The 25,244-nt window shown below is 38.4% G+C and overlaps 1 protein-coding gene across 1 annotated transcript in view; it reads right to left on the reverse strand.

Moving 5' to 3' along the window:
* Positions 1-25,192, reverse strand: part of clec16a (C-type lectin domain containing 16A) — a 52,842-nt gene extending 27,650 nt beyond the window's left edge. The window contains exons 1-13 of the mRNA XM_085351496.1: positions 24,993-25,192; positions 24,093-24,221; positions 23,336-23,469; positions 21,498-21,646; positions 18,324-18,429; positions 13,163-13,286; positions 12,869-13,043; positions 10,761-10,811; positions 9,390-9,506; positions 3,579-3,879; positions 2,323-2,434; positions 2,069-2,169; positions 264-383 (exon numbers count right to left, since the gene is read on the reverse strand). Of these exons, the coding sequence (XP_085207622.1) occupies positions 264-383; positions 2,069-2,169; positions 2,323-2,434; positions 3,579-3,879; positions 9,390-9,506; positions 10,761-10,811; positions 12,869-13,043; positions 13,163-13,286; positions 18,324-18,429; positions 21,498-21,646; positions 23,336-23,469; positions 24,093-24,221; positions 24,993-25,066 (1,693 nt within the window). The 5' untranslated portion in view covers positions 25,067-25,192. The remainder of the gene's footprint in view (positions 1-263; positions 384-2,068; positions 2,170-2,322; positions 2,435-3,578; positions 3,880-9,389; positions 9,507-10,760; positions 10,812-12,868; positions 13,044-13,162; positions 13,287-18,323; positions 18,430-21,497; positions 21,647-23,335; positions 23,470-24,092; positions 24,222-24,992) is intronic.
* Between the last annotated feature and the right edge of the window lie 52 nt (positions 25,193-25,244).

Genomic DNA, 25,244 nt, shown 5'->3' on the forward strand with positions numbered 1-25,244 from the left:
TCACATGCATCATATCATGCAAAATGGCTATACATGGTTTGTGAGCTTTAACAGCTAAAGTTTCTACCTCATTTGCATTTGCCGGGTTAGAAATTCTCGTAACAAATGTTTTTGCTCAGTGTGCCAGTGCATACACTATATGTTCAGCTTAGCAATATGCAAATAAAATGAACATCAAAAGAAGAAAAAAAAAGAAGGTACTTTTTTTTTCTTTTTTAAAGGTATGAAACACCACACCAAATGTGGAAGTGTGTATGTGTTACCTGGCAGTGCAGCTTGGCTCATAACTCTAATAAGTCTTTCTACGAGGACCACGCTGTAAGAACTCCTCTCCTGGTCTGGAACTGGCAACTGCAGACGCTCCAGAAGATCAAGGTTGATACCTACAAACAAATTAAACAGAAAAACAAAGTACGGTAAAAGAAAATGCCAATTCTGAGCCACGATCATTAAGGCTGTCATCTTGACTCGTCTTTATTCTGGGAATCTAACGTATGTAATATGTTTAATTGGTTCATCAGCAGCACAGATGGAAGGCAAATCACTGTAAGCCGTAGAGTTTTACTTCCTAAACAGCTGCGACACCACTCCACCACATTTAGGTTTTTTTAGCTGAAGGATGACACAGACATTACTTAGAACCTAAAATTATTTATGAAGTCAAAACTGAGGTGTAATCATAAAAAAGGGACCTAACACACGAGATAAACGACTGCTGTGTCCACAAATAACAGACAAACTAGCAAAGAACCAATTTTAAATTGTATCTTTAGGCACTTCGTTACTAGCAGCCCGTTGCAGAAACACATCATTTAATCCCATGTATTTAGCTGAATGAAAAGATAACAGTTTGACAGGCAGTAAAGAGTATTTTTGCATGAAGACGCTGATTCCTAAAGACCTGTTTACCAAAAATGTGGAGTGTGTTCTTAAAAACTGTGAAGAAACTAAAGAAGTGGGGGACATCTGTATAGTGAAAAGGCATTTAATTCTATTCTACAAGAGAAGAAACTGCATGTTTTATGAAATAGGAAAAAATCCTTCTACTGTTCACTGAATCCTTATATGAAATAGTCTCAGTGGAAAGGTGACTTGTCTAGAAGCCATTCTTAAGGAAAAATGCTGAAAAGACTGAAGTATGCTAAATTACAAAAGAACCGGACAGGAAATCAGTGGCCACAGGTCTGATGGAGTGATGAATGCAAATTTTAAATTTCTGGTTCAAATTGTTGTCAGTATCTACAGAGGTCTTCAGGAGAGAGATACAAAGGTTTGCAGCCACATGTAAAACAGTGTGGAGACTCAGTTTTAGTTTGAGGTGTCATTTTTCCAGCTGGTGTTGCAAATCTGGTCAAAATTTATGGATTTTGATCCACCATGCAATACTAAAAGTATAGATTTTTCCGCCTAACATTGATCCCAAACACACTGCCATTGCAGTGGAAGCATATCTGGATAGAAATACACACAGTGGATCACTATCAGTCATGGATTGGCCTCCCCAGACGTCAACATTACTGAAGCAGTGTGAGATCACCTTGGCAAAAAACCAAACAAAAGGCAGCCAATATCTAAAGAAGAGCTCTGAATGTCCTTCAGGAAACCCGGAGAAGTATTCCTAAAGACTACTTAAAGAAATCAGAAGAAAGTTGCCTGAGAAAGTTCAGGCTGCGATGAAGAATAACAGTGGGCATACCAGACACTGACTCTCAAGCTGGTTACAACAGAAACATTTTGCTTCATGTACTGTATGCCTTCACATGTTTTAATAAATTACTGCACCTATTTCCAAGACCTTTGCACAGTGCTGTGTAACACTGAGTGCTCAGGTAGAGTAGAAAAGCACTATATAAGAACCAGTCCATTTACCAGTTGCTGTATACAAACAAATGAATCTACATGTATTTTAAAGAGAACAATCACACAGCCCTTGAAGCAAACAGATGTCAATAATTTTCTTTGTTACTTGATATTCATTCACTTAAATAGAGAGACAAAAGCCTTATTATTACATGTCAAAAGGTTTATGCCAGTGGACAGATTATGTTAACAGTGAGCTTTTGCTTACCTTTGCTGTGTGAGACAGCGTAAAGTAGGCAGAGGACAAACAGCGCATGGTAGTCGTCACTGGTGCAGTCAAGGGCACTGTACACCATGTCTAAGAACGGCCTGCAGGGAGCGAGAAAGAGACAACAAAGAGAACATAGCTTCAGTTAACAATTCTGTCTTTCCCATTTTCAATTCTTTAGACTTTTAGATGAGGTTTACATCGCACTGCGCTCACGTGTGTTTGTGTTTGTGTGTGTGTGTGCGTGCATGTACCTGCTCCTCTGTGTGTGTGTGCGAGTAGCTGCAGCTGTCTTCTCCTCATCAGTGATGTTCTGCTCTGTCAGCTCTGACACCTTACACTTCTCCATCACCACCATTTCTATCTCTGCACAGATACACACACCGCGAGATGCATACTTAGTATTTACTTACATAAATCTCCACATATTTGGAGAACCACCTACCTCACAGAGTATCATTCACATCACAAATTTAGCACACTTACAGACACGGAACAAAGAGGCTCTAAAACGTATGGACCAACTGAAGTGTGAAGGTCTTAAAACGTACTAAAGCTGCCAGGAAACCTCACATGTGTTCCTCACAGTATTTAGAGCAAGCAGGTTAAAATTAGTAATTTATAGTAACACATCAATAGACAAAGGAATATTTAAATCTATTATGAAGAAAAACAGATCTATTTTTAAACGTATTCTTTAAAATGTTGGTAATTTTATCACTTGTTTTATCAGTTAACAGTGGTAGGCGTCTTTGTTCCATCCCAAATGGTACTCATGTCATTCTGAAACCATCTTCCCCTGCAGCCCATGACCACATTTGTGCTTTTTAAAAAAATGAGTAAAGAAAAAAAAGGTTGAAGCTGTTAATGCCTCAGTATAAATCAAAGCATAAAAAAAAAGAATCATTTCAGATGTGTGAAATGGTCACATTTTAACACACACACACACACACACACACACACACACACACACACACACACACACACACACACACAGAGCAGGAGTGAGAGACAGGCGGAGAGATGAGGAGCACAGGATGGAGTATCGCTGTGGGAACCAATACTGCTACGTGGATTGTGCTCAGCACAAGATCAGTGGTAGCCATGATGATCATGGGGAAATTAAATGGTGCCAAGAAGAGGATGCAGCAAAAAGAGGGAGTCCTCATCTTAAAACAAGCTAAAGAGACGGCTTCTGTTCTGATTGTGCAGCGTTGCCTGTTTTTTACTCCTGTTACTTTTTCCAGGAATCTTTTATTTCCTGAAAAAAAAATGATGAGGCTGTATAATATAAATTTAAACACAGCATTTTCTTGTAGCTGCAAATGAAAAGCAGCAAAGCCACCACATTTCCAGTGAAAAATGTCAGGTGTTCTTTCTTTAAAGAGTTCTCTCTCTTTTCTCTTGAGGATAACCAGAGTGCATGGGAGACCACATTGGATTTATGGCAGTGAAGAAACACTCACAAACACAGTCCTGTACTGCTGTGTCCAGCGAGACACACACTCACCTTCCGCCGTCTCCCCACTCGCTCTGCTTCCCTTAGAACTCCCACCTGCTCCTATTCCCTCTGTACCTTTTCCCTTTTCCCTCTCTCCTCCTCTGCCACTGTCATCATCCCAGCCCTCTTCTAGTCCTCCTCCTGCACTGCTGCTTCCGCCCCCAGCCCTTTCATCATCTTCCTCTTCGCCCAGGTTCTTGTAGTTTGGCCTCTTCTGTGTTCTTTTGCGGCCACGATGGCGGGACAGCTCCAGTGAGCGCTCCAGAGACTCCGGAGGCTTGATGAAGCGGCGCATACCTCCCGCACTTGCCTGATGGATAGAAGCAAAACAGGACAGAGGCCAGGGTATGAGGAGAAAAGGAATATATCACCTGTGGATCACTCAGTTATTATTTTAGTCAACAACACATAACCATAACCTTCAAAACTGTTTTAAAAATAACATCACAAATGTACGAGCTGCAATCCAAAAGACAGATACAAAACTTTTCCATAAAAAGCCAAAGGAATTCCTGATGTTCTGATTTGTGGTCGATCAAATTTTTAAGGTTGTCTCACTGTGCACCTCTAGGCTGTTTTCAGTGCTGATGCTATTTTTAAAACAACCTGTGGAAGTCCAGTTCTGACAAGTTTCACATGTGTATCTGCAATGCAAGCCTGAACTTCTCCACTGTTTCAAAACAGAGAGCCTCAAGAGTTTCCTTTTGGAAAAGAAAAAGAAACTCAAGCTCAAATCAGAGGACCACCGCTGGTGTTGAGAGAAGAGTCCATTGGTGCAGCTTAAAAATTCTTGCACTTTAAATGCAATGCGATTGGGGTACAATGTTTTGATGGCTTGTAACAAAGTTTGAGTCATTTCTTTCAGATGCTTCAGGATATCAGAGTAGTCAGTAGTCATTACTTCGAGTCAGCAGTATGACTCTATGAATAACCGTATGAGCTGTTGAAAATGTTCCCAACTGCACTCCTCACCTGACCGAACATCTTTAGACTCATAAATTCTTGACTCCTATGCTCAAAGCTGCTGTTTGCTCTCTGGGTTCTAAGCTAGAGACCCAGCAATGATGACTGCTGATATGCATGTCAAGTATGTAGACTTCAAACTTCTGCAAAACAGAAATTTGACTGTGAACACTCACACGTGTGTTCACAACAGGACATCCATCTAAAACAGCAGATGCACAGAAAGCAGCCCAGAGGTGCACAAAGAGAAAGCCTTGCAGGTAGGGCTGTGCGATATGACCAAAATCTCATATCCCGATATAAGAATTCTATCGGCCCGATAACGATATAAATCACAAAAATGTAACATTTTCTGTAAATTCTGTGAATCTCGGGCAGCTCGACTTGCGGGAAGTGTTTCCAGCTGCGCATCATGTAGCTGGAGTCGAGTGTTTTTAACCGATGCATGAAACTATACATTTTTAGACAAAAGGTGTAACGGCCGCCGTTTTCTTTGTGAGTATTTATTACACGGCGTGCTGCAGGGAAAAGCCTGTTCTAACGTTTGAGTCTAAGGTTTATTTTTTAGCACCTGACAGCTCTTTAATTCTCATCCGTAAATAATCTGCTCTTTCACGTGATTCAGTTTATTTTGAAAAGTCTCAACAGGATCTTGAGCTTTACTATGAAAGGTTTATGTGGAACATAAACAAGCGGACACGCGATGCTGTTACCGTCATTGTTGGTAACCACAACGCATAAAAACAGGCGCTTGTCCGTTCGTAGTGTGGTTATATTAAATATAAGAGAAAGAGAGAAGTTTAAGAAATTAATATAGCCACTACAGTGACCATCAAAACCATGAAAAAATATTGTCGTAAACAGTTTATTTTGCGACAACACGAAACAAACGATAGCGTAAAATGAAACGATAGATGTTTTTATATCGTCATCCGATATATATCGTTATATCCAACAGCCCCACTTGCAGGGCAATTAAAATCAGTTATGTAAACTAGATATCATGTATTTAAGTCTTTTTGGCAGGGCAAAAGATAGGCAGTGGTCCAAACAGGAGAAACAACAAAGGAAAGCTGTCAGGTGGTAACAGGAAATGCGATAAGCCCCCGAAAAAAAATTAACACATGAACACAAGTATTTGCAGAAATTGCGTATTTAATTCCATCTATATATAATTTTACTTGTGTCTATTTATTGTCACACTAATTACAAAGTCTTACAGTAAACATACACTGATGTTAATCAAAAAGCCACTTCCCACTTCATACATTTTTGGACTAGTTCCTCTCTCACACACACAAAAACACACACGCGCTTTGAGGCCCTTCTGTGTGGCCATACTCGAACTTTGAGAAACCCACTTTCCACATACAGCCCCCAAACCGACACCAAAATGCACATGCACACAATCCCACAGGAAACAACTCGTAAATGATAAAAAAAAATGCTGAGCAGTGCTGTTAGGGCTGTCACTTACAGTAAGTATAACATGTGTAATTGTGACAATCTTCCTGTTGCACGTTTTAATCACAAACTCCTTACTGCTGCACATGAATATGAAACTCCAGGACGTTTCAGAGACTGCAAGTAATCATAAAGCAGTCATTTCAAAACTTGATGATCCTCTAGTTCATTTTCTACATACAGCACTAATAGTCTAGTCTGACGGAGTTATGACTTCAGGTAAGATTACAGTTAAACAAACAGCTGACCAAACAGTTAAGAGTGGAAAACAACGTCTCATATTCATGTTGATGTAACGTCGACATGTGTTACCCGTGTTAACATTTCTGCACACCATGTCCTTATAGGTCAGAGCTGGTTTAGGGTTTTATAAACAGCTTAAATTTGTGGGTGATTACTGTATAAAGCCAATAATTAGCAAATTAATCTATTAACTAACTGATTGATATTTAATGAGCAACTACTGTTATCAGCACTTTTTCTCTTTTAGAAATTATAAGAAAATGATGACGAGGTATCTTCTGAGATCCACGTTGATCCATGTATTTTCAGCTTTATGTTCTACCAGAGAAGCTTAGCAGGATTAAGTTGAAACAGCATCCTTCCTGATCTTTTATCAAACCTTGGTGCAATCCTTCACTGTTTGAAACAAGCCATTTGGCTCCTTTACTTTTTCCTTTAAGCCATCGGTCCTCTGATTGGCTCCCCTTGCAAATAAAAAAAGATTTCAGTATCAAGTAAGAGGGGCTCATGGGGACTACTTGTACATATGCTAACCGTGCACTTGCAAATGAGCAACCACTATTTCAACAACTCATTGCAAAAACAGGAACTACGGAACATCGTAAAAGGAACTGATATATTTCATTCATCCTCTGATTTAGCAATTAATTTAGTAAGTATTTATCAGATTATTAAGGAATTACAATAATGATGGTAGTGGCTATAAAACTATACAAAACACACACTTTAATGGCTTCAGGGATGATGCGAAACAGGACTGAATTCCAAGATAATCCTTTCTCTCTGGTTTCATTTCGTGAAAAGATTCACCTGCTCTTACACCGAGAGGAAGAAAACTCTGTATCTCACACTGAAACTGGGTGGCCTGATTTCACTGAAGTTCTTGTGCTAACACAAACCACCAAACACAAACATGAGCACGTGACCACGTCAAAACATACATGCACTTACATACGAGCAGGTGTCTGAAACCATCCTCCTTATTCAAATGTGTGCCTAGGATAAACCCAGTATCAGTTTCTCTCCATCAACCTCTGGTGAAGGTATTGTGGATGAATCACAGCAAAAAGCTGCATATTTATATACATCATTTAAAACCCTCGCTTTGGCCCTTTCTCCTCCATCTTTTCTTTCTTTTTTATTAATTTCTTATGACACAAAGGTATTCTTGTAACAATTAAAGTCTTAAACATGTTGCCACTATTATTTTATTTCACGCTTTTTAATTTAAAATTCAGAAAACCTTAGTTATTAGGTTTTTTTTCCCATGCTTTAAAAATACTCACATACACTGTGTGTTACTGGTAGGATTACATTGTAGTTACTGCTAAAAACACAGTGTGTATTTTGTCAGAGACAAACCACAAACCAGTATCAGTGTGTGTGTGTGTGTGTGTGTGTGTGTGTGCATGTATGTGTGTGTGCGTGTCACACCTGCTAGCTGACTATATTCTGGTAAACCACTCGCAGTCTAAACCAATGCTGAGAAATTACTGGAGGTCAGGGAGCATGCACGACATATCTACAAACACACACCCGCTTGAAAGTAGGGTGCCATTTGCAGGTCAAAAGATAAACCCAATTTTCCTGCACAGTAAACGAACTGCACGAACTTACGTTACGCAAAAAAAAAAAAAAAATACTGCCACATGCATGCAAATATCAAAAACATGTATCTAACTGGTGCACTTGCAAGTAAACACATCTACAAAAGTGTGAGAGAAAGAGAGAGAAAACACTTCTTCCAGGAAAGAGATCTGGGTTAGGTGAGCCAGCTCTGTCAGTGTTCCATCATGTGACCTAATTTCCTGCCACATCAAAGACGAACAGGAGGTGCCATTTGACCACCTGCGCAAAAACAGAGCCCATACCTCATATGTCTGCTGTTTTATCTACAATAAATCAATCTATAACACGGTACATGTGATTTAGCAGATACGAGTGCAACTTCTGAGTATCTACTTGGCATCTTTAGGAATAGTTAGTAGAACTTCCTCAATTAACCATGGTGATGTCACACAAATGTGTGGCATGCATAACACTTGTTCGCTGCACTAATGTGCTCATTAGCGTTTTTACATGCACCAGAACAAAATGCCAAATACACTGCTGCAGGGTAAATGCCAGTAAATCACACAACCTGCACCGGTATCCATCTTATCAATGTCAATCAGTCAGAAAAAGAATAATTAATGTGCAAACGCAAATTTGTGTTGCCTAGTGGAACGGAAAAAATAAATAAATTACCCCCGGTAAAAAAAGAAAACAGTAACTCATGGATAAACACAACAAATATGATTTGTTAATCTACTTGATTTTACTTAAGAGAAAAATATATAAACAGGGAAAGTGATCTTGAATGAATATCTGGCAGGTACGTATTTGGGTCTGGCTGCCTCCTGTTGTGGTACACCAAAGCTGTGAAGACATCACGCCTCTAGTTATATTCACTGAAAAGGTAGGCCGTTTCTTACAACAGCCAGAGAGCTCTTGCGCGCGCACGCACAGACACACACACTCAGCACAGAGAATAACCACAAGGGTTCTCAGAAACGCTCACTACCTCGGCACACCCACCTGGCTTTAAAAGCAGATGGTCAAAAAAAAAATGTAAGAAGCAGGGGCGGGGCGATGAAGGAAGAGAAACTGAATCAAGAGTAGAAAATGAGAGGTGAGGGGAACTGGATGGGGAACATTAGGTGATGAAAGGGGAAGATTAAAACGGTGGCAGAAAAGAAGAGGGAAATTACAAGAATATGCAGATGGAAATTAAAGGGCACGGAGCAGTAAAAGGAAACCGAATGCTGCTATCCAACGCCGTGGCAGGAAGACCGAGAGCACGACAGGAATCAGGAGTGTTCAAAAAATGGAAAGGGAAGAAAAAGAAAAGTCAAGTAATTTGCATATTGCTGCCTTGATGTGGGTGAATCATGGAGAAAACCATGACCCTTCGATCTCATAACCACCTACGCACACTTCTGGAACACAACTGTGTGTGTGTGTTGTGTATGTGTCCATGCGGTTGCTTCGTAGGTGTGAGTGTGCACATTTCTTGTTTGTATGCTGTACTCACTCACAGTTTTACCTGTTACAGTACAGTACAGTTTACAGTACATTAACATATACAGTCAAAGTGTGTGTGTGTGTTACCGTGCTCTTTTGCGTGCTGTGAATATCTGTCGGTGTGGTGAATACAGACAGATCTCCGTTGAAAATAACATCTGCAAGGGCATTGACCAGTGGCTGATAGTGGATGATTAGAAACACCTGAAAAACAAGAACATAAACACAAAATAAGTAAAATCAGTTTCTGGGCCACTAGAGCTGATTAGAAAATAAATTATACTGTTAAAAATTCATTTAGACATGATCATCTGCACCAACATGTAAGCATTGCAAATTACACAAATATAACTGGCTCCCTTTAGTTAACACGATTTACAGTCAATGGCCACTTTATTAAGTGTGTGTTAATGCAAATACCTGGCAGGAATTCATGTAAACATGAGCAAGGAATTCAAACCAAGCATCAAAATAGGGGAAAGGGGTGAGTTAAGCTACTCTGAACGTGGCTGTTGGCGCCAGACTGGCTGGTCTGACCATTTCCAAAACTGCTGATCTGCTGGGATTTTCCCACACAAACATCTTTAGAGTTTACAGAGAATAATCTCTAAAAACAAAAATATCCAGTGAGCAGCAGTTCTCTGGGAGAAACTGCTTTGTTGATGATGTCAGAGGTCATAGGAGCGTGGCCAGACTGCTTCGATAACTTCGATAACAGTAACTCAAATAACCACTTGTTGAAAACTCAGAAAACTGAGCCTACAATTTGGAGCATAGGTTCAACAAAACTGGACAACATAATATTGGAAAAATATCATCTGGTCTGATGAGTTTCTCCATGAATCCATCCTGCCTTGTATCAGCAATTCAGGCTCCTGGTAGTTCTGGTGCGGGAGAAATTTTCGTGCACACTCCCAGAGTATTCTTGCTGATACTTTATGACTATAGTGCACCCATCTTCTGATGGCTGTGTCCAGAAGGACAACGCACCATGTCAAAAAGCTCATATAATCTTAAGCAGGTTTGTTGACCATAACTATGAGTTCAATGCACTCAAAAGGCCTCCACAGTCACAAGATCTCAATCCAGCAGAGCAACTTTGGAATGTGGTGGAACGGGAGATTCATATCATAGATGTGTAGCACCTGTAATGCTGTCATGTCAATATGGATCAAAATCTCAGGAATATTTCCAGGACTTTTGTTGAATGTATTCCATGCAGAACTAAGACAGTCCAGGAGGTAAAAGTTGGTTAAAGCAAGTAATAATAAGGTGTAAGTAATAACTAATGCAGCATAAAGTAAAGTTTTATTTCCATTATTCACATAATAAAGCTAGTAGAAAAGGCTTTACAAAGAGCAGCTTGACTGTATGACAATACACCACCGGATTAAGCAGCCACAGCAAGATTACACTCACAAGAGTGTCAGCAGGCAGGCAGGTGTGTGTGTAACTTACTTGAGACAACAGATAAAGGGACACTTGAGGGTTGATCTTCCGCTCTTCAGACTAAAGAGAGAGAAAGAAACAAGAAGATTTAAGGTGATATATAATAACAACAAGAACATAATGTGTGTGATAATCATTTAGTAGTACGAATATAACAGTCATGACCCATATTGCAAACATTTATCATGTCAAAAGAAAATTTGATTTAAACAGTGTTTTAACTGTCTAATGTTCAACTATCTGCATTTATAACTCATAATAATTACGCTTTCACCTGGAATATAATCTTTTCAGCTCACCTTTGTTTTTTTATAGATATGTTAGGGCTGTGTGATATGACACAACACACTGGATGATGAAACATTGTGCTGTTGCAAAACATGTTGCAATATTTTTTCATTGCTTTATATGACGATTTGCAATAGTCACCACGGTGTAAAATAGTATGCAGAGTTTATGAATGAGAAGCAAAAATTAGCTGTCAGGTGCTCGAACTAAACTTTACATTTAAATGTTAGAATAGGCTTTCTCTGTGGCACACCATATAATAAAGATCAAGATAACTAGTCATTACAACTTGCATTCATAAATATATATGGTTTCATGCATTGGTCAAAACACTCGACCCCAGGTATACGATGCCCAGCTGAAAACACTTCACACAAGCCGAGGTGCCTCATTTATATTAGGAGTGTCTGCAATGCAGCATACTATGCAAAAGATATGTGGAAGAACAGAACAACACGTCTCTGAATGAACTTAACAGTGTGCTAGGACACTCTGCATTTGAGTCAAGTTTCCCGACAACCATACAGGAGCAGTAATGATAGCCAGAGTGAAGAGTGAAGTTGTGTGTGGTCATCTAGTGTGTAAATCTGGAAGGGGTGGGGAACTCCAGGGCTCAAGGGCCGATGTCCTGCAGGTTTTAGGTATCACCTTGGGTCAACACACTTGAATCAGATGATTAGTTGTTTACCAGGACTTTGCAAAACTTCAAGACATGTTGAGGAGGTAATCTATCCATTTAAATTAGCTGTGTTGGATCAAGGACACATCTAAAACCTGCAGGACACCGGCCCTTGAGGCCTGGAGTTCCCCACCCCTGCACTACGGGATAATGCCACATAAGGCCCATATTTAAGATAAGATAGAACTTTATTAATCCCTCGGGTGGGTTCCTCTGGGAAATTCGACTTCCAAAAAGCACAGCAACGACCGAAGTTACAGTTACAGAATTGTTATATATATATATATATATATATATATATATATATATATATATATATATATATATATATATATATATATATATATATATATATATATATATATATATATATATATATATATATATATATATATATACACACACACACACACACACACACACACATATATAAATACAGAGACAAATATAAATAAAATATACAAAGGGGATAAATAGAATAAATGGGAATAAAAAATAAAAAATAAAAAATATTTATTTCATTTTTGATTATTTACTTTAAATGTAAAAAAAGAAATAGTACTTTTCATACGGTGATTACATAACTATTCACTGAATTTATAGAAAATGCATTATAATGATATATAGTGTTATTGGGATAGAGGGAGAGAGTATTAAAAGGCTTACTGACCAATCGAAGCACTTTACACCACACATATGGGATACTTTCTATGTTCTATGTAATTTAAGATTTTACCAAATCATATGCAGGCACAGAAGACCATGCAAACTCCACATGGAAAGGCCCCTGAATGGTTTGAACTCAAAACCTAGTGGTAACCTCTATGTCACCCACACAGCACCACCTGCACAAACTGGCAAATACCTAACCTAACCGTAACTTCTAACTCATAGCTTTTCTGAGGTGATCAAGCAAAACCACTGGTTAGTCATTAATCAAGCTAAGAAAAAAAAACTACTACTGCAAACTGAACATTTTTCAACTTTTTAATTTTTCAACTTGATAATTAGCTTAGGAACAGAACCGTACTACACTGCATGTGTGAAATGAAAGGAGGAAACCACTTTAACACAACACACACTTCAACTTTGAACCTGTGAACATCAGTCTAACCAGATGTATTCAGAAATGCACTCCAGAGTAACGTACCGTCTCAGGACTGACCAAAGAGTAAACATAGAGTGGCAGAAAGAGACGGTTGAGGAGGTGGTCGGTTAAAACGTCATTAAGGAATTCACAGTTGATGATGAGGATATCGTTTAGGTAGTGGAGGTGGTCAAGGTGCTCTGCTACCAGGTCACTTAGCTTCCCCCTGTTTTTATGTCTAAGACAGACAGAAAATAAATAAATATATATAACATAGAATAATAAGCATGAGCCAGATCAAGGCTTCAAACAAGGACACTGCTGACATCTAGAGGCTACAGTGAGAAAAACACTTACTCTTCATCCGTCTGTACACACTTGTCCAGTTCGATGACGTGGCTGCCGATAAACCAGACCAAGTTACTGAAATATGGGACCGCGGTCTTATCTCGAATGTAGTGCAGCATGTGCTGGTTGTCCACTAGAGAGAGTAGAGGCATGGAGAGTTATTATCAAGGTCAGTTCCACAAATACAAAGACTCATTCATGTGTACACAAAACATGTGATCCTCGAGGAATACCAGAATATAACCAGATAATTATACACATTTAAAAGCATATTAAAATAAAATAAAAGTAATTATTTAAAAAAAAATACCCAAAGGGTCAAAATAAGGACACAAATTGTCAATCCACTATCAATAAGGCCAGATGAATTTCCATTTTATATGTTAATTAGTCAAGAATAAAATGCTTTGCCAATCAGTTTTTGCTCTGTTTAACCCAAGCTTGTGGCCTGAGCTTTCCAGATGCACCCTCTTGAGAGGTGGCCAGTTTAGGTAAGAGCAGTTTTCACACATTAGGTGTGTTTACATATGTTGGGATTACCACTGTATTGGTGGAATGAGTGTTCATCAAATGGGTGCACAGTCTGATTTCCTGCTTTAAGTTATGCTATTCAACTGAGGCCTGCAAATTTAAAGAAGGATAAAAAAAGCTTTGAAGGATGGGCCTGACCTCTTCGGCTTGCTCCTAACATCTGCTTAGAGAAAGGCAGCTCCAGGATTATTAGCCACAATTAGAATTTGACCGATATTTTTAAGGCTAATATTGACACTGATATTTGCTGATATTTTATTTCTTCCAGGCAAACAAAACAGAAAAAGTTTCCTAAACATCTGTTATTAGTAAAGAATCATTTAAGTTGTTAACATTCTACTTGGATCATTTGTTCACGTGTTTTGTCAAGAGGCAGGTGCAGAGTGCCCTCTGGTGGCCAAACTATGCAACATCAATGCTGAAAGCATGCCTGAAAAGTATTTCTCCTCTGTCATTACTACTTAAACATTACATTTATTGGTCATTAAAAATGCTGATACTTCTGGATCATCAAATAACTTTTATTGATAAATCGGTCAGTCTTTAACCACTGCACTGCCTGCAGTCAGATTAGATTGAGGCTTAGCCATGTCTTGGGGAAGAATACTAGAAAATAAGAAACTATCTGTCCTATTGCTGTAATAATTTTTATTTCTATTATATTGCGAGCCTTTCAGTGTTAGAGCGCAGATTTTATTTGGGGCAAATATACACAGAACAAAGTGAATTTGTTCACAGTTAACTGGAAGGTGAAAATGTTTTTTTAAAACCTGACAATGCAATCAAAGTTCTGCAGGTCTGCTTATTTAGAGAAAAAAACTTGTTTAAAAAAAATCTGGTCAAGTCAATATGGTTTCTGGTGCTTATGGGTCTAACTGCAGAACGTTAACAAGCACAGTTACACTGAACTCCTCCAATAATAGACTTTTTTTTGTTTTTTGTTTTTGTTAATTTAATTTGAACTTTAACATACAAGGGTTTTTCAGGGGAAAACAGACAATCAAAAGAAACACAGAAGTAAATGTTCTTTAAGTGTTGACTTAGGTGAATGACAAAAGCAACATCCTGTAGTAAACACCACCAGTCGAATTATAGTAACACTTTTTCATGGAAAATCAAAATGCAAATAAAACCACATGGTTATTATACTTCCAGTCCAGACAGGTCAAATTGAGACAAGTAATGCATGAGCAGCCAAATTAAATTCATGAATTACACAATGGATAGGGAGACACTGACTAAATAACCACAGTGATCAAAACTGTTGAGCCCATCACCAAAATAAAAACCAACATGTGGGGCTTAGCTGAAAATTAGGTCGTTGGAACAACAAACCCAAGAAACAAAATGAGACTGTTTTTTACTGCATGAATGAAGTGGATGATACAGAATGATTGAAAAGAATTATGCTAATACTCCATACATTTAGAACAAATACACCATTAGGAGCAAGCAGGGCAGGGTAACAATTCACATTAAAGCTCCCCCCAAAACCCCCAGACTAAGTTAACACTATAGAGCTGAGGTGTCTTGACATCATTCAACACATGAAGAAGAGTAACTGTAAAGAAACTGAACAGGATACCGAGCCCTGAGAAAAAGACTGAATGAATGGAACCAACTTACATGAAACTGGAGTTAGGCAGATGGGACGCGCAGAAAGAGGAGGAAGAGGGAGGGGAGAGACAAAAGAGGAAGAGTGGTTGTTGATAAAGGAGGGGGGGGGGGGGGGGGGGGGGAACAGACACAGGTTCAATGTGAGTAAAGGGGCGGCTGTGGAGGGGTGGAGGCTGGGAACGACCTCACAAACATTTATTAAAAAATAGCAAGGGCACACCTGGAAAAGGAGTTGCATATGTAATGTACATATTTAAAACTTGTTTTGGGATTTTACGGAGGATTATGTGAACAGCAGACACTGAAACAAGCAGCCCCCACCCCCAAAAAGAACAGTTACATTACTTGAAAAATCAGCGCAATAAGAAAACTTGATTCTACGCAATGACTAAATGCTTTGGGTTCTGAATTAAATCCTTTTTCAGGTGGCCATCTGTTGCAAGGCATGTCCTAAGGAATCATTAAGGAGCATCAATACGAAGTAACCTTCACTGCAATATTTTTAGTGTTGTGATACTCTAAAAATCCAACTAATTACAACTATTAAATCAGCAAAGGGTTTTCCACAATTAAATTATTATTATGCACAAGTGTAGTAGGCAGTCTAAAATTCAGATGTTGTGGGTGGTCCCATGACAATCTCACAGACTTGAAGTCAGAGTTGCTACATTAAAATGATGCTTTTAAAGATTCCTTATTAAAGCATAGCCCGTGGTCAGTTTAGCAATGACACATCCCCTTTAATACTACATTGATTTATAAATGACTTTTGTTCTTATATTGTTCAAAAAAGTTGTACCTTTGGGAGTTAGAATCAGGATGTTATGGACGGCGGAAGAAAGCCATGTTGTACAGAACAAAGTGGTACATGCGGGACGAGACGGACAGATACGGACACAAAGCAACAGCTTGTGAGACTTTAAAGCCTTTACACTGAGCAGCTGTTTCATTTAAGGTGACAATAAGCATGACATGTACAGAGAAGCCAAAACCATACAAGGCAATACCAGCTTCCCCTGCAATGAAATGCAGACAGCTTGGACGCACAAGGATCGCACATTGACGGCAGGAAGGAGAAACACTGCTGCTGAAAAAGCTGCTGAAAAGGTGTCGATGTTCAGACTGCTACTGCTTTCTGTAGTCTTTCTGAAAGACCTGCAGCCCCCCGCATGACAGAGCTACAGGTGAAGGGATTTCAACACCTAACTGTGCATGGTGCTGGACTGTGTGAAGAGTCTCTTTACAGTATGGTGATTGTAACGTTTATTCTACCACGACTTATTGTGAACTTTAACCCTGTGTGTTGAAACCTCAGGTAATTTTATTAGAACCAAAAAAACAAAAACAAAAAAACTACAACAAGTCTGCTATTTTGTCTAATTTAAATTTTTACATCAAAATGTTTCTTGTTTACTTTTAATGAAATCTTAAGTGTAAAAGCATTCAATTAGCTTTCCAGGGACTATAAAGAATAACACGAGAATCTTAAAAACGTTAAGAATAAATAGTTTTAGTTTGCAAGTGTGGATAAAAAGTTCTAATATTCATATTATCATATCCAGTTAGAATTCTATAAAAAGTAAATGCATGTCATGGTTATAAATAACAACATCGCTTGGACAAAATCTTGTAATGAATAATTCTCCTAAAAAGGCTAATGCGTATAACCAGGAAGATATCCAGCAAAACGTAAATAAAAACAGAATGCAGTGATTTGCAAATCTTATAAATCCAATCTTATTTTATTCACAGTAGAAGACAGATTCAACCCGAACACTAAAACCGAAAAGTTTAACTCTCATGAAAAGCACTGAATAATGTTTAATTTGATGGCAGGAACTGATATCAAAAACGTTTGAAGAGGGGGGAGGTAAGAAGCTGGTAGAGTAATTGGTGCTACAAAGAAACAGTTGGAAGAACATTTTGCAACTAATTAGGTTAATCAGCAACAGTTTAGAATTAAAAATGTGCAGATGCAATAATGTGCACAAGAAAAAAGCAAAACAAAATAAAAAAAACCCTTGTTAATAAATTTTTGAACAATTTCAATGTTCCTCAATGGAACATTAGTCTTTAAATATTTCACCATCTACAGCAGTGGTCCTCAACCCCCAGGCCTCGGACCGGTACCGGTCTGTGAGTCGTTTGGTACCGGGCCGCGAGAGTTGAGGCTTAGGTGAGAAATTTATGGTTTTCAGGGTTTTTATCGGTTTTCAGCGTTGTTTTGTTATCGTTTTTATCGTTAACTCGGTTTTCCTGGGTCTTTTCACGTGTGTTATGAATAAATCTTATTTTTTTCAGTACCGGTACTAGTTTTATTTTGTTGTATTTATCCGCGACACCTTAAAGACCGGTCTGTGAAAATATTGTCGGGCATAAACCGGTCCGTGGCGCAAAAAAGGTTGGGGACCGCTGATCTACAGCACTTAATATCAGAAGATTCAGAAAATCTGGAGAAATCTTTGTGTGTGAGCGCCAAGGCCAAAACTCTGAATTCGATGCCCGTGATCTCCGGGCTCTCAGTCGGTGCTCTATTAAAAACAGGCATAATTCTGGCCTCAGGAATGCTTCCAAAAGTCACTGTGTGTGAGCACAGTTCACAGTGCCATCCAAAAACGTGGGTTAAAGTTCTATCACGCAAAGAAGAATCCAAATTTGAACAGATATGATACAGATGCCCCACATTTTGAAACATGTTGCTGCCATTAGCGTTAGAATATAATTATTGGTTTATGAGATCTGCAAATCAATGCTTTCAGTGTTACCAAAATTTTAGTCATTGTCCCAAATTATTTGCAACTGGGGTTGCATGTTGACCCTAAATAAGCAACAAAACATTAAAAGAAAGAAAATTTGCCAGACTGCTTTTTAGTGTGTATTTGTTACAGTGTTACCTGTCAGTCATGCTCATGCACCAGAAGCAGCAGCAAGAAGAGGGAAGAACAGAGAAAGGCGGTCCCAGCATCCCGTGAGAGTGTGTGGATGTAAGCAGCGTGTGCACGTGCGTATTCACGGCACTCACCTTTGTAGACGTTGAGTGTGATGGTTCGGACTGCGATGCGGACCATGCTTTCAGGGTGGTTGAAAAACTTAATGGCCTCGGTGTACAGGGCAAAGTCATTAGTGTGCTGTGTGTGGGAGACAGAGAGTGGGCGCTGGTGAGCAAGACAAGGCACTGCACCATTTTGTTCAGGATGCAAATGACCACAGAGAGAGATAGAAGGCTGCTAAAGGAGACAAGAGTGCTGAATTTTGAAGGTTAAAACTTAACAGGAGCAGTAATCTTATAACATTACTGTTGTTTTAATGAGAAAATACTTAAAAAAAATACAAAACACTGTTTTGTGAGATTCAGAGGGGTCCACTACAAAGCTAGATTAGTAAGTTAGTGAGCTATGTTGATTCTAAAATCAAGAGCTTTCTGTATCATGCAAGTGGCTCTCTTTCCCACTGGCTGAATCACTGTAGAGTTTCGTTTTAAACTGGCTGGAAGAACCACTCTTTTTTATAGATTGTCTGCTGCAGTTTCATATATGCAAACTGTTAAGCTGAAAATCACTAAAACCAATTTGCATAAATTTGGTGGTTCGGAAAATATTTTTTAAATCTTAGTATCCTTGATTCTAATCTGCTGCTTAGTAACAGCTGGAATTGGAGCTACTAGAACACAGTACACACATTCAAATTCTAATGGATTTGACTTTTACGCGCTGACAATCTAAAGCGATTTCTATGTCTCCTTTATTAAGCAGTCTGACAGTAACGTTTAAACTGGATACTATTATAGCTTAAAGTTTCAAAGCTCTAATGTGCAGCTGTCAACTTACAAATAAACAACACAGCAGAGAGTGCACTCAGTGATACAATTAAAATTAAACTGTTATTTTATTGCTATGTGTGCTCTTCAGATTAATGATTTTCTTCAGCATTAATTTCTTGGCCTTTTGCAACACCGTTGAAAGGTTTTTATTTTTCTTTACTTTGACGATGTCTGATTGGAAGAGGTGGCACTCGCGTGTGAAGAAAGGGTCACATGACCTGTGGAATGCTCCTTTTTATATGAACGTGCACAGAGCCTTGACTAGAGAACCCAACTTAACAGAGACCTTATAACCACCGTTGTGATACCAATCAAGCCAGCTAAGCTAAAGAAAGCCCAGCTGTGTCAAACGTCCCTCGTAGTATATCCCCCTGGACCACCTCACGTACTGCTAGACTCATAATAACTCATAATAATCTTGTGCAGTGTTGTTTGTTTTGCCATTAACTTTTCAAGTTTTCATCTTTTAACTATAAAATTCTAGTATTGGCATACCAGTTCCAACAAGAAATTTGAACAAACCAATGTACTTAATTCTGAGCATAATGAGCTTAACAGCAGGGACTTCTTCTTCTAACCATAATAAGATTTTAGAAGCTCAACACGTCTCAACATACCAGCACGCTCCATTTAGCAATTCTGCACAACAACCTGATAACTCTGGATACTACTGTTATCTCTCTCTGTGCCAGTGCCCGATTGTCCACCCGACCATTCCTCAGTTGCTGTGACCTCCAGGCAGTCATAGCTGCGAGTCAAGCATTTAAACAGTCACCCAGAATCACAGCAAATGAGGAGTTCTGAGCCTGACACCAAACCCAAACCAACTTTTTGCAATAGTTTTAAAAATGTGACTTGTGTAGTTCTGAGAAGGAGGAAAGCTGAGCAGTTATCAAACGGCACCATCTGCAGGAGAATAAACTATAGCTAAGACTCCAAAATATGAATAATAATGATAATCAAACTAATAGATTAATTTAAAATATTTATATAACATATAATAATATAAACTGCTTAAAAAAGGTTTTAATTATTTTTAGAATAAAAAAATATATTTGACTTTAGACCAACAATGTGTCAAGTTGGTTATTAACACTAGATATTTGTTAACACACAAATTAAAACAAAAATGTAATAGTTAACTTAAAAAGACATAAATGTTCTCAGATCTACACAACAGGTCTGGTTTTGGCTTCAGGGGTAACGCTACCATCAACAGTACACCAATAACTTTCCCCAGCACAAAGAGGCCAAGGGAAAGACGATAGATATCACTGAAACATCAGAGGTTAGCAACATCACAAATGAATAGTGTGGTCAGAGTTCTTGGCAACAATCTAAAACCTCATTTGCAAACAAATGACACACAAACACACAATATGTATCATATAGAAAAATAGATTTAGAAACAAGCCCAAGAAATAATGTGTCCGTGCCACGTTCTAAAAATTCAGTTATTTGCTGTGTGCAGTATTTTGACAGAGAAAATGTGCTGCTGATTTGCAGAAGCTCTGTTTCTATGTTCTGCTGCTAATCTGCCTGTTGGGATAAGCACACTGATAAGCTTTACTGGCAGAAAATGCATGTGACAAATACGGTTCCAGACTGAAACTTACTTTAAGTGTTTTTATTTGTTTAATTGAAGGCATTTCATTTCTAAGGATTGTGAATTTATAACAAAATCAACACAGCCACAAGTTCAAGTGTTGTGCAGTAATTGTGATTATATACACACACAAAATAACCACTCAGATGCCTTATTTTTTCCTGTGCAGTCTACAGCTTCCTCATTAAACCACAAAAACAACACTGCACATGTGGAAACAGCCTGCTCGGCCTGCTGGTGCAGCTGCATGCTACTCTCTGCCCCTCACTGAACAGAGTTCACACAATGAAAAGTATGCCTACAGCAGGGCAACAGGAAGTCAGTACTACAATTCCTTTTGAGTTGATTTGTCAGTGGGTTGCTAAGAGAGTTTGAAAAGTGGCAAAATGTAATGACAAAGTTAACAATAAGGAGGTGAACTGAAGTTTGCACAACTGTCCCCCAAGCACTATTTGTATATAATTGCATATTAAAATAAGTGCATGTGTGTAGTAAATTAGATAAAGTATTATATGTATTCCTTAAAATTACTTACTGAGGGGTAAAAAAAATTCCAGTTTTATCATTTGCAGTTTCAGACAGTTGGCTGATATTACAAATTTGCTTCATTGCACACTGCTTCCATCCTTAGTGTCTTATGTTTCACCACTTCCTTCCCTCCCTCGTATCTCTCATAAAGATATGCAGACACTGAGCAGAAGGTTCTTCATGTTTTGTTAGCCTGTCTTTTTCCTCTCTCACACCATCCCTTCTCCCCCCCGTAGCCTTACCTCATTATAGAAGAAGTGCACGGTGTGGTTGTTAAGTTTGAGTGACAGGGTCTTAAGGAAGGAGATATAATAAGCCATGATCTCCTCATCCGAGAAGTCAAACTTGTGGACAATAATGGAGTTGACGTGGTTGTTTGATAAGAGATAATCTGTAATGAGAAAGGGAGGCGACACGTTTAGGGTACAGAGAAGAGATGGCTTTTATTAAGCCTCCAGATTGTCATGCAATTTATCTAATAGCTCAGCATTTACAGAAAATGACACAGTGTTAAAAGCTGAAGGTGGACTGATTCATTTCACTACCTTAGGTTTTCTTTCACTGTTATTGGAGCAAAGGTGAGGTAAAGCTCTTGTGGTGACTGCAACACCTTGCTGAAATACCAACTTTAGTTTATGTTTATAACAACCCATTGTGAAATGGACAGTATATAATCTACTAAGATTTTGGTTCCCCAGTAACAGATTTAAAACTGTCCGTGAAGTTGGATTTAAGAAATAAGTGCTGAAAGTTAAAGTTTTTAGAACTTGTTTAGTGCCATCTTGTGCCAGTTACAGACTTACATTAGCTTATGTTACCTAACCACCGTTAGAACCGATAACTCAGTGGAATATAAGGAGACTAAAACTTAAAAATCAGTCTAAGGGGATCACTGTTGTACTGCCCCTCACTGCCATGTATTAGCTGTAATATTCGGGTTTGCAAAGCACTTGAAACCAGCGTGAAGGACAGTCTGTTTCAATCACCAGCTCGACAAGCTCTTATACAGAATGCACTGAGCCGCGTGATCAACTCGCAAATCAGATGTTCGCCAAGTGCAATCAGCACTATTTTATGAAATAAAATAATATAGTTTTTTTTGTCCATTGCATACATCAACCTATTTTTCCTGCGTTAGTAAGAAACTTTGTTATGTTTGACCATGTGGTAACCTGTTATGTTATAAACTGTTTAGGTGTGCTTGGGAAAAGAGAGACTATTTTATTGTATAAAACAGGCCTCATTGACTTGGGTTTTTGACTCCAGCTTGCTGGTCCAGTAAACCACCTGTCACCTGAGAAAAACAGATTCTCCTTCACACATAGCTCATTTACAAAGTGCTTTATAAACCTGAATATTGCAGCTAACAGGTGGATTATCCCATTTCAGTGCAGTTAGCCAAACAATGAAGAACCACTTACTGCTTAACAGACAGAGAGTTAAAGTACAAAGTAGAGACTTGGTTTGTTAACAACTGAACATAAACTGTAGTACTAGAAAACATAAGGTAAAAAAAATGGAAACACGATTAAAGTTTATACGGTTGAAAAGAGAATAAAGGGTTCAAGAAGCTAGCTGTGATTATGTTAATTTCAAGTATTTAATTAATGGTATAAAAATCTGTTAAATTGTTAGCAGAAAACAACGGATAAACAACTAAGTGAAAAACAACAGCTTGCTAAAAATGTGAATACAAAGTTGTATATTATTAGAAATGGTTAGCGGTTTAATTATTAACTGTACACATTTAAAGTACATATAGTTACATTAATGTATGGATAAACTGTGGATTTGTTAGCTAACAACACAAACTAAATAGCTAGAAACATAGTCACATGAAAGAAAGTTTTCACAGACTTTATACCGTCAGTGCTTTTTACTGCTTTTACAGTTTTTACAAGGTAAGCAGTAGGCAGTTGCAAAAAACAGGAAAAGAGTAAAAGACAAAAGTGGAAATGACCCCCTTAGACTTCTTTATTTTTCCCTGAGTTAACAGTTCTATTAATAGTTACCTAACATAAACTAATGTCAGTCTATTAGCAGCATTAGTCAGAGAGTGAAATGATGTAATACTACTTACATAGGGAAGTCTCATGGCTAATGTTTTCAAAAAGTATATTGAGGGTCTGGAGGAGCTGGACACACACGTAACGTCCAGACTTCTGACGGAGGATGTTCAAGAAGAAGGCAAACATGTTCTTCTCCAGGAAGAAACTGGTCACAGACATAAGACACAAGCAGGTAAAAAAAATTTTTTAATTCAAGTTGACTGAATAACATACAACCATCATAAAATGGACAATGTCTTTAAAAAAAAAAAGAGAGAGAGACATTACCCTGCTTACTAATATTATGGTTAGGTGTTTATTTATCATTTTCATACAGTATTCTTAATTTACAGCACTGTGCACTTGAACAACCTCTGAGTGTTGGCTAAAGACTTTTGCACAGTACTGTAATTCTTATTCTTATCGCAGTTGTTCTACTCACTACACCCAAATGCATCTCAGCTGACTCTCACTTTACTTTCCAGAATATTTCAACACTGTTAGACCATCATAATTTATGTGCAGCGATATACTGACTTTCTGCACTTACAGACCGCAAACTTCACCTTTAAAAAAAATGATCTCAGACTAATTCTTTGTTTAATATTAGGTTCTCATTTTAGAGAAGTAAACACCTCAGTACTTTGCATCATAGAAACTGGATAATGTTTAAAATCATCACTTTGATAGCAGAGTAAGATGTCACTTTAACTCCCACATTAGAGTACCACCTTCATATCTGTATTTAAAAGTGATGAATCGCACACTAAGACTTGAACTGGGACTTACTCAAACACAGAGCTGTCATTCTGGTCCCCCCAGATGAGGATCTCTGTGATCGAGCGGATGGTCTCCACCAGAAGGTTCCTGTTGTGATCTGTTACTGTTGTGTTTTTTGTCAAGACGTGGTACATATACCTGATAGAGAGAGTTACAGAAATAAGGTGAAAATGTGAAAGAGGAGGTGACAAAAGCCATTTGTTTAAATTTGACTGAAGTCATTAACATTCACATATCTGTATCTAAACCTAGCAGGACAAAGATTGCACTGATCGCGTGACATTGCAGAAAGCTGCTAGATAAACCTAATAACGTTTCAAAGGAATATTGATAGATGCAGTAGCGCTGTTACTGGGCTGGTGCAGTGTAATAACCACTAACCTAGAAACTTGTGCACACAAGAGGTTTCCCTCATTTAGCCTCACTAGAGCCCTGGCTCGGGATTTTATGTCCTGATTCAGGTTGATCGAAATCACCCCTCAATGTCATGCACCTGTTGGGGTTAAACGAATGCATGTTTTCGTACTCTGGTAAAAGCCAGTGTTTTCCAGCATGAGCTCTTTTAATTCAGCCTCCATGCAAGCTTTACAAAATTGGTAAATACAGTTCTTCGTGTATTAATGATATTCAGATTAAAATTTAATTTAAACACTTAATTTATCGTCTTAATTTATAGTGTCAATTCGGTTTTTGTCTGCTAGGACTACATCAGATTTTACTTACCTCGCAAAACATAATAAAAAAAATCCAGTAATCCTTGCTTTATTACAATTTGATTGAATAAATGCATTTACACACATTCACTACTGCTAAATATTTGGCTAAATATAACGCTGGTAAAAAACGACTGTCGTTTTCAACCAGCGACCACTTAGGCTAACATTAGCTTATTTCATGCTAACTACTCACTTCAAATGGTCCAGGGAGTGGATATTTTTCGCTTTTCCCTGTCCTCCAACCCAGCTCCGTGACCGGCCAAACATGGTTGCGGTTTTAATGGGACTGCAATTTTGCCGGGCGCCTTGTTTTGCTAGTGTTAGTGTTCGTATCTATCCATTACACCCACTTTCCCGTTCGGCTAGCTGCTTAGCAAACAGGGGGTGATAGGCGGTGATGGTAGCCACTGCGGAGTCATTACGTAATAGCGTGGGCAAAGGGAGT

The sequence above is a fragment of the Diplotaxodon limnothrissa genome, linkage group LG4 (assembly GCF_057381915.1).
Source record: "Diplotaxodon limnothrissa isolate DT_005_m linkage group LG4, D_limnothrissa_male_GT1.1, whole genome shotgun sequence".
In the NCBI taxonomy this organism is placed as follows: domain Eukaryota; kingdom Metazoa; phylum Chordata; class Actinopteri; order Cichliformes; family Cichlidae; genus Diplotaxodon; species Diplotaxodon limnothrissa.